Source organism: Sparus aurata, chromosome 11 (assembly GCF_900880675.1).
Source record: "Sparus aurata chromosome 11, fSpaAur1.1, whole genome shotgun sequence".
NCBI classification, from domain to species: Eukaryota; Metazoa; Chordata; class Actinopteri; order Spariformes; family Sparidae; genus Sparus; species Sparus aurata.
Window position 1 is genome coordinate 26,232,575 of NC_044197.1, and position 11,006 is coordinate 26,243,580.

At 41.2% G+C, this 11,006-nt stretch overlaps 1 protein-coding gene across 1 annotated transcript; it reads left to right on the forward strand.

The window, feature by feature from the left end:
- Positions 1-4,340: 4,340 nt before the first annotated feature.
- c11h1orf52 (chromosome 11 C1orf52 homolog) lies at positions 4,341-9,968 on the forward strand. Its single transcript, XM_030434111.1, has 3 exons — positions 4,341-4,787; positions 6,140-6,350; positions 7,188-9,968. The coding sequence occupies exons 1-3, from the start codon at positions 4,488-4,490 to the stop codon at positions 7,337-7,339; spliced, it is 663 nt and encodes a 220-aa protein (XP_030289971.1). The 5' UTR covers positions 4,341-4,487; the 3' UTR covers positions 7,340-9,968.
- The last annotated feature ends 1,038 nt before the right edge of the window (positions 9,969-11,006 follow it).

Consider the following 11,006-nt stretch of genomic DNA (forward strand, 5'->3'; position numbering starts at 1 on the left):
TGTCCTGGCCCGAGCTGAGCATGGGGATAAAATAAAGACATTCAAGATATCAAGAATGGCTAGAATAAACAGGGACGTGGAGAGGTGTGGCCTCTCACCTCCATGGGGAATTTCTCACATCATGGTCAGGCTGTGTGGAGAAAAAAAAAAAAGGTGAGCCGAAGGAAAGGCCAATTGTACCAGATAAAGGACGGTATCATCCCAGATGGATTTATTTTTTTTTAACAGTGTTGTATTTCCAAATTGGTGAAAAGACAAAAAAAGTGGTTAGAAAATCAACAGTCCTTAAATCAGAAAAGCAACTCGTATCAGAATACATTGGACACTGACTGTCCTGCAGTCTAACATTGAAATGAAGAAGGGTAAACATGCATGTAATGAGTCAATTAGTAAATTATTTATAATCAAGCTTTGTTTTCATGATAGACAGCAACACTCCAGACAGTTTGGTCTTACTGTATCTCGCAGCATCTTTTTGTTCTTGTACGCATGCATCTTGAACGCTGCAGCTGAGAACAAAATGGCTTTTAATTATTTACATAATTGCCTTCCAGCGAAACAGTGAGGACAGGAAGCCAGAGGCTCCATTCCAAGAATCTGCGGTCACATCCACAGCCAGCTTATTAATCGGTTTGGGATTTGTAGACATAAGACGATGAAGGATTCCTGCAGTCGTAACTCTCGCTGAAAGAGAGGTGTCAGTATCAGTCAATCTCAGAGAGCCAAAACAGCACTGATGCCACTCTGAAGGGGCGAAGATTGTTCATTGAGTTCAACTTTCAAAGTCAAAAAACTGTGCCCTCTCAGGCCAGCCGAGGTGTGACCTGTCAAATGACGATGGAGCCAACGAAGCACTAAACGCAATAAAGAAAGCATTTTTGTTGGCCCTGTACACAAAAACATGCAAATTTGCTCCTGCACGTGAACTTTTTACCTCCAGGATTTGTCAGGACTGGACCTCCTGTAAATCTCTGTGCAGATCTGACCTCCGGCTCACCTAAAAATTCAAAACATCTCATTTGAAACCTCTCCGTCCGGCCTTTATCTATAACCGCTTATCCTTTGCAGCGTTGTCGTGAGGCTCCGGAGTCAAGCCGACATGGGCAGAAGGTGGGGTTCAACAGACAGGTCGCCCGTTCATCACGCGGCTGAGACACACCAACAAACCGTTCCCACTCGCAGTCATTGAGAGTCGTCAATCAGCTAACCTCTCCTTGTTTTTGTCTATCCCGAGTGTCTCTGTTGGTGTTTGACCCGTACATGAAGGCAGAGACTGGCCCCTCCAAGTCTGTCTGACTTCAGAAAATTCATGACAGGTTCTTTAAACCGCTCTTAATCATCAGAACAAGTGACGTTACCACGAGGAGGTGACGGTCACAACCTCTCGGTGTTTTTGAGGTGTTGGTTTGAGCTGTGAGAGATGATCTGAGCTTCAATCAACAGAGTCTTCACTGTCAGAACATGTTCAAAGAAAACATGAAGCGCGTTTTATGAAGTTTCACAAAAGCATGTTGTCAAACCAGAGATGACTATCACGGTCAAGTCCTGAGGTTTCTGGGATGGATCATTGTCTCACTGATGTGACGATGCTGCACTCTAGTGATCAAAAAATGTCAATGACACAGTTGGTTTGGGTTTTCGTCACATGATCCACACTTCCTGCTGTTAAGGTTGCTGATGGTTGCTGCCTGAAAAGATGTCCTAACTTCAGTGACAGAATGCACCTCAGGACATTTGTTTGATACTAAAGCACAAGCTTGGGACACAAGAACTTGTTCTAGTTACTAGATATATTGCAGACTCCATGCTGCATCAGTTACCAATCAGTTTATTTTAGCGCAATAATCAGGAAAATGCTGAATATCAGATCCAACATTCGGCCAGGCTGATAATCAGAAGAACTCTAGAATACAGTATATGCATGCATGTAAATATGGAATATTTACTTTTACTTGTACTTTTATTACTTAATTACATTTAACATCAGATACTTGAAGAGTATTTCCTCAAATGCTATTCACATGTGTGACTTTCTCTTTCAACATATTCATATTTGACATACGTGACTTCTTTATTTTTAGGATGACTTTTTGGTACTTTTTACAACACTGCCTAATTTGGATGTGGGGATGTAGTACTGTATCTGTATAGTGTGTCTGGATTGCCGTAGGCGCTAAATAAACATTTCTGATTTGGTAAGACTACTAAATTTAAGAAGTAAGACTTTAATTAATTAATTTTTATTTAATTGAATCCCCCTTTGAATCATGAGTGCATCCATTTTTACTGCTTCTACGAGCACCTTTAGCTCCAATAACAGTAGAAAAGATAGGTCTTCAGTTATCTACTGCTCTGTTAGAGCTGGTTTTTGAATTCATTGATGTGGTTATATTATAATTATAGGTGCAAAAGGTGGAGTTTTCTGACATTAAGTGCTGATCGTGAACATGCACTGTGTGCATCCTTGAGGTCAGGCATAAAGTTGTATGCCGCCTCGGAGCCCATTTGTTAAAACATTTGAAATCCTGCATTGTTCACATCCATTTTTAGTCACTTTACTCACTTTTACTGGCACATTGCTGCACCTCTCTGTGCATTTTCACCACCGACCATTGATAAGACACTCAGAATGAAGAGGAGTCAGATCAGAGAGCTCAGCTTCCATACTGTAGTTAGATTGTATTGAAATAACTGATATTCCTCCCTGATCGTTCATCTTGTGATGGCCTGACAGTCAGCTCCCTGCAGGCAGCATATATCCTTCATTTCTAACATAAACATACTATCATGACTGTGACACATAGTATAGAATATGTCAGGTATTTGAAAAACGTGAGTCTCCTCAGGCTATGAAACTTTCAGCTGTAACATTGTGTTGGACAAGACACCCATGAATAGAACTGTAAGTGTGAGTTTGTTTTTTCTGGCTGCGCAGTATTCATATTGCTTATTTTCAATGCACTGTTGTAACGGTAAGGGTGTTTGGGCCATTTAAAACCTGTCTTTGAAATCTTGCGTGATTAACTGCCCTCTAATCTGACCACATGCGCACACTTAAGATCAGAAGTAACATTAAAGCCAGATGTGTCTGGAAGAATGAGCATAAATCATTCATGACAAGAGATAAACATCTGTAGAGATTTACTGGAGTAATTAATTGAGGCGCTGTAAAAGCCGAAAAAACAGAAAATGAGTCAGAGAGAGCTTCCAGACTAAGAGGTCAGGTCATGTGAACCCAATGTCAAAGATGTTTGTGGTTCTGGAATAGAGCCTTGTCTTATAAAATACTGCAACAGCAAACGGTTGAGAGATGATTGATTTTAATTTCAGTTACGTAAATGCAAACGTTCAACAGTGACATCTGCAGGCTGTTTGAACCACATGAAGCAGGAATGCAGCTGCAAGTCTCACTGCCAGGTTGTTGCAAGCATTGTCGTTTAAGACAAAACTCTCGGCAAAATGCAACCTAGGCTTTTCTTGTGAATATATATGAGTCAAACCTTCGTATAAAAGTAAAAAAAACAATTTACGTAACAATTTACGTGTAAATTTTCTCAGTGCTCGTGTTCATGTGGAGAGACCCTGGTGATACTACGAGCCTTTTTAGTGTTTTTAAAAAAGCAATTTTGATGCTAGCCTAAGAGTGCCCCAGCACTCCCATTGAAAATGAGCTTGCCCAAAAAATGAAACTACGGTAACCCTTAAAAGTGCCTCTTTCGTTGTTATTATGCTTTTACATGAAGGTTTGACTCTTATACATTCACAAAAAAGCCTAGGTTGCTTTTTGGCGAGAGTTTTTGCATTAAGTGAAGACACTGTGATATCTCTATACATCCTCAGTGGTGGAATTTAACAAAGTATGTTTACTCAAGTACTTAAATACAACTTTTTATCCCAAAACATCATATAACAAAACACTTACAAGAACCATTGTACTGCAATAGTACTTTACTTTTGTTACTCTAAGTACATTTAGCTGATTCTACCTCCATGCTGTCACATAGGTAAAGTTTTTAATGTAGCCTTTTTACTTGTATTGCACTGTTTTAACAATGTGGTAGTTGTAAGCCAACTTTTATTTCTTACACATGTAACCCTAACCCTCAGAAACTCCAGCCACATGGCTGTTCTGTTTGAACATTTATATGTATATATATAAAATATAAATGATTACAGGACAGTCAACCATGGTGAAGATAAAGAATGGTTTATCCTCCTCAAAAAGCCGATTACATGTTGACAGGATTATGTGTAGGTCGGTGCCAGCAGTGTAAAGAGCTTGCTTTGTTTTTTCACAGCCTGCTCCTTTAACGAACTAGCTTTGCGACAGTAGCCGCGACACTACCAAACTGCGTTACGACTATTTTGGAGGCTGATTCAAAATGGAGTAGAGCTTATGTGAGACGAACTAGCTAAACATCACAGCTTCATCGACATCGTTTCTGCGTTTTTACTGCACCCGTGAGGAAATTAGTAACTCCTTCAAAATGGCCGAAGAAAAGAAGTCAGGCTCTCTGGGTTTCTTCTCCAGCTACGACGATTTGAGCGACAGCAGCGACGGCAGCGACTCGGACGAGGAGGGAGAGAGTCGGGGGAAGAGAGCGGGGACAGACGCTGCGGGCAGCGGAGCTCACTCCTCCCAACAAGGGACCAAGCGAGCCGCCGGTGGAGCTCCTCTGCCCAGACCTGACGAGCTGTTCAGCTCCGTGTCCAAGCCCGCCTTCCTCTACAACCCCCTGAACAAGGAGATAGACTGGGACAGTCTCACGGTCAAAGCTCCGGAAGAGGTACAAACCAGACCAGCAGCCTGGTTCCCATTAACCTGTGTATTATATCGATATTACATCTGACTGACTGGTATAACTGAGCTAAGGCAGAGGTGAGACATGTTGAGAGGTGCCACATAACGCCACACATCTACAGTTGCCAAGGATTTTAATATAATCTTATTACAGTTATAGATATTTTCAATACCAGCCAGTTGAAAATAGATTTCCGGGCAACTATCTGCAGCCAAGTGTTTCTCAGTAGGGCTGAAATGAACAGATATTTCCATCATCAATTCATCTGTTTATTATTATTATTATTATTTTTATTATTATTATTATTATTATTATGATTTGGATGATTTGAATAATTCAGCAGTCAGTGAGATGAGAGGAAATTGTGAAAAACGTTCTCAGAACCCATGTTGGTGTCTTCAGATTTCTAAAGTGGCACTGTGTAGTTTTTAGAAAATAAATTCAAACTCAACATTTTTATATTTACAATATTAATGAGGTAATAACACAAACTCAGAAATATTGTTTTTTTTTCCCTAACTGCATAAACAAGCTGTTCTCAGAGGAAAACAATTTCCCCAGATCACTGTTTGAACTATAAAGGTGGCAGGGTCCGCCACGTATAAACAAAGGAAAATGGTATGAAAGCTGTCCTTGGAAGGTCAGTTTGTTTATACAGTCATGAAAACAAAAGAGTAAAACAATCAGTCAATAAAGATTTGTTCTTTCTTTCTCTCCTGATTAAAACGTGGACCTTTAAACTCAAACAGATTTAGTTTCCAAACACTTGAAACAGAGAAAAGCAGCAAATATTCATATGTGACAAGCCAAAACCAGCGACTCTTCTGCTTTTTTGCCTGACAAGTGACTTGAGCAATAAGTTCTTTTACATAAACTAAAAGATGAATCATTCAGTCGCTCTGTGTCACCGTAACTTCTCATTTTCTGGATGGTATATTGTAGAAATGCAAGTACACTCTTTAAAAAAACAATCAACTTTTAATACCTAGCTAAGAAGATTTAGACTGCCTATTTGGAACCCACATAAATAGAACATGAATGTAATGTGACCACGCAACATAAACAATACATTTAATAGACTCTCGGGTTCTGTTTACAAAAATTGCATGTAAACAGAACAGGTCACGTCATGCTATATCTTTTCCTATCTAAATCTGACTATTCGTAATGGGAAGGAAGCAGTTGAAGTATTTATAGAAACATAAAATGCTCCATGTTTTCTCTCCAATGTGTCCATTTTTCCTCCGGACTCCATTTTTAGGGGTCTTCAGGCTGAACCGGTGTTACTTTCTCTAAGCCCGTTTTCCTGATTCTGTGTCCTCCTCTGTTGCTTGAAGCCCGCCAGAGAGTTTAAGCCATGGAAGACAAACGCTGTACCCCCACCCGAGAGCTACGCCGCAGAGCCAGAGAAGAAGAAGGGACCTCCCCCGGGCATGGACATGGCCATAAAGTGGTCCAATGTGTATGAAGACAACGGGGAAGATGCACCAAAGCCTTTCACCGGAAACGCCCGGTTCTTACCCGCGGAGGAGGAACAGTCCGACTCAGGTTAGTCCTTCTGCTCTCTTGTCAGTACGATTGTAGTGATGACATGATCACTTCGACTGGCTTCATTATTCTTACTATTATCACTAGGGCTGGGTATCACCAGGTACCTCGCGATACGATACTATCACGATATTTTGCCCACGATAACGATAATTTCACGATACAGCGATTCTGCGATAATCGATATATTGCAAGAAATTTCATCCACGATACATCACGATATCTGTGTCACTGAAGAAATTCAGAATTTATTGACTGCACTGAATCCATTTCACAGGAATTACAAAACATTGTCAATCAATTTCGCATGAATGACAGCCAAGTAAACAAAGAGTATATTGCACAGTGTCTCTTCTTAACACACACACTGACTACAACTATCATTAAATATCTATATGTGTGGGTTTCAGAGCTACTTAAACAAATTTTTAAATTTGATTTGGTTGTATACCTATGTTTGAATAAAGAAAAAGCTGTCCTCCGAAGAGGGGTGGTGGTGGGCTACATTTTTAAATATCGATATTTGGCACCAGTGTATCGATAACGTACCTCAAGACGAAATATCGCGATATATCTTAAGTATCGATATTTTGGCACACCCCTAATTATCACACCAGTTCGTTGACAGTATTACACCACCAGCTTACTCAGGTCATGGCTGAGCATGTTTAGTACAAAAAAAACACGTGACTTCCATTTGCACCGCTTCTCTGCTTTAGCCTGTTACGATTTATTAAACGTGCTGTTTAGTAATAAAAAAAATAAACTTTATTTTCATCTCTTCCCCCTCCCCCTACCCCCACCCCCACCCCCACCTGCCACTCCTCTGGTGATCAGATGAGGAATCAAAGGACGACCTGTCTGCCAAGAAGCGCCGGGTGGAGACCTTCCAGCAGAAGGAGAAGAGGAAGAGGGACATGGGACAAGCTACCTCTGACAAGAATTTCGTCGAGGAGGAGAAGAGGATCCTCAGGCAAAATGTTGATTGAGGCCTAAACCGCCTGCAATAACGAATTTGTTATTTATACATTTTATGTCAGCCAAGGACATTCACAGATATAAGCACAATGGTCCAGAAGGTGGTGTGCTGCAAACATAAACAGGCATTTTACCTTTATGACGACCTCAGTAGCAATATTATCGTTTTGTGTTTAAAGGACAGTCCGTGCACAGCAAACTATAGCGTATGATAGTATCGTGTGATCCTGGTAAATCCCTGCAGACTATTTTCCAAAGGTAAAGGAAAATTCAGGTGTTTTTTCAGTCTCAGTTGTATTTTTCACAATTTTGGTCATCATCCCCACCAGGGGCCGGATGTATCAAACTCTGTGGACGCGCAGCTGAGGGCATTTGCACACCAAGTCTGTTTTTATGTCTGAAACTGCTGCACGTTTAGAAATAAATACAACCTCATGTTGTGTTCATCGTGTTTCCAAGCCGACTTGGAACAAGTTTGATTTTGTACTATTTGTGGGATCCTTTCATGTGATGTGTGTGTGTGGTGTGCATGTGTGTTCCTAGCTGGGACATAATGCCAGCTCCTGTCCAGGATCAACTAGTCCAAGAAAAATGTTCTTCCTTTTATTGTGCAGTATAACCTGCAGTGTATCAAACAGGAACCGCTGACATCCTGAAATACACCTGGAAGCCATCAAGATAACTCCGAAACTCCCCTTGCTCTTGTTTTGTTGTCAGAATTGGGGGGACTATTTTCTTTTTGTTTGTTCAAGAAGTGAGAGGACCAAAAAAAATCATCTCCGCTGCTTGACGACTCCATCTTGTCTTGTATTGTGAGTTCTCAGAACGAAATAGAATAATTAAAGCGTCGGACTCTAAGAGTGCAAAGTTTCTGTGTGTAATGTTTTTATATTGGGTGCCAGTTAAAAAAAAAAACGCTTACAAAAATAGCAGACTTGGTGTGCAAAGGTTTTCAAACTGCGTGTATGCACAAAGACAGAAATCTGCATTTGCGTTCTGTTTTCTAAATCTCAATAGCTATGGACGCAGGCGCAAGTGCACAAGATTTATTTCCTCTTGCACAATTATCCATTAATGGATGCAAAAAGATGATCTTGTACCCATACTCGCGCTCACTCCACCACCCATTAGAGCCGCCAATTAGAAGGGAAAAGTACGGCGGAGTGCTGCATCAGCGAGGTTCTCTAACACCATCAGAACAGCTGAGGTACACAGGAGCGTTAATGTACGACCGGTGCTGCTTATAGCGTCTGTGCGTATGTGTGTGTAAGCTATAAATGCAGCAACACCCCGATCATCAGTCTAAAATGTCAGAGGGTGGATCAATGATTAACCAGTAGAGCTCATACTGAAAAAGGCTTTATAAAGCGCTTCACAGTTCAAATGTAAAGATCATTAACAGGGAAGTAGCCTAATAGTTGATTAACAGAATGATAAGATTCATCATTCTAAATTAGAAATGCTCCTCTGAGTGACTGTGTGAGAAAAATTACATTGGTAAACAACTCAAACAGTTTAACATTTACTTGTCATGGCCATATTTCAATTTCACACCCCTACATCTCACATACGTCTTTCTCTAGACAAACGTGTCTCCACGTGTACTGAGATATGCGTGAGGTGCACACTTCTTCCTTTAAACACCAGTGTATGCGTGGGAAAAGTCAACAGATGTTTTTTTTTTTTTTTTCATCCCTACGCATCATCTATACGTCCGGCCCCCAGCCCTCTTCCAGGGACACAGGGACGAGGGATATCACTAGACACAGCTTTACAGCATGTGGTGGGCATTACCAAACCGAGCGATTAGACGGGTTCGGTCTGGGGTTTGGCATCACCTCCGCTTTGCTTTACCAAACACAGAGTTTAGACAACAAGGTGAAATGAGACGCGTTTAAACCTGTCTGACGGCTCCTGTTTGAATCCCCCCGTGTCTCTGTGTCCTCGCAAGGAAATCAGCCAATAAAAATGTCAGTCACAGCCGACAGGGATGAAGACCAAAACCAGATATTAAATATTCAACTTGTTTTAGTTTTAAGAGCCGAAATAACAGTGACGTCCGGCTGTCGGTGGTTTATACTTGGTCAGTGTTTGTCTTGTATTACACAACATATCTAATCACTGCTGGAATATGACTGTGTTTGTGTCGTGTTAATAGAGTGACCCTCCTTTTAAGAAGTGTGATTAAAAATGGCTGTAAAACCTGTTGGCATTTTAAGAAGTCGCCTGTTGTTCCTGCGTGCGGGCACTAGATGTCGCCCTTAAGCTACACTAGAAGAGACTCCCCTCAAGCGGGCAGCAAAGTCTGCTGCACTTTGTGTAACCGTCGGACCCCCACGTTACAGCCAGCCGAGGGTCTGTGTACATGCTGCTTGCCAGGGGAGGGAGTCGTGATCTTCGATTTGTCTCATCTCAGTTCTCTTGAGATACTCGACGCGCACAGACTGTTCATTCGGCCTCACGTGCCTTGCGTCGCAGCAACAACACTCGACTTCTGTGTGATTCTCTCCTTCAGTGTGTAAAGATGTATCCGACAATGTTATTTTTGTTTTCGTTTGTTTTTAGTGTTATACTATTCATAAGAATATAAAAACCACTATGGCAATAAAATGTATTTTACTGTGCAAAGTATCCAAGTTACAGACGAAACATTCCCAAATGGATTCTTTGGATTTCATGGATTTCTGTGACCGTTGGAGTAAACATAATGGTTTTCCAAGCACTGAAAAAAAAAAAAAAAAAAAAAGAGAGAGAGAAAAGTTTCCACTTTGCAACAGCTTAGTGATCAGAGGAATTCCTGGCCTATCTGTCATTGTGGGTTGACATGAAATAGTGGTAAATATGCCTCTGATAAAATTCCAGCCTCCAGGTATGTGCCTGGCCTTGTCTGAAGCGCGTACCTGCTCCTGCACATCAGCAGCGGCCGGCTGATTTTTATCAGCCATATTTACGAACAAATAACTCCTCCCTGTCCGTACCGGCTGCATGAGCAACGACCAGTGAGGTCACATCCATCAGTGTCTCAGAATCACTCATCTGGCTGTCGGTGTCTTTCCCAGAAAAATACATGTTTTGCTGCTCCCTATTCTTGGAATCGTGTGGATAACCATTATAAATACCAGCTTAGGTTTAGATTTTTGTGGCGCTCTCTTTGATATGATATATACACAGCATTCCTGGACTGTAGCCTCTTTGTTTTTTAGGGAGATCGTGTTTCCAGAGGCTAAGCGTTTTTTTCATCCCGCTGGACGTCACACACGGCTGGCCTTATCTTCAGTTAATAACAGTGGACGTCTCGGTCTTGTGTTACACTCGATGCAATCGGAACATCAGTCACTGAGGAAAAGCTGTGATAAGTTTCACCACAGCAAAATTCTCCATATTAATCAACCAGTCAGAATAAAAATGTAACTGCCCAGATTGGAAGGATTTTATTATTTTTTTTATTGGATTGAGCGGAGTGGTGTAAACCTTTGATAATCTCTTCAATGGGAATTTTTTACTGCCCAATAACCATGGAAATGTTCAGTGTGATCATTTGTTTTTGGTCAGAAAAAAACAGTGTTCTGCATATGTTTGCCATATGCTGGGGTAACATTAGGTGACGTAAACAAGTGTCTCTTGAGGGACAGAACATGGTGAGTGTGTAACATGAGAACACTCCTGTAAGACCATTTA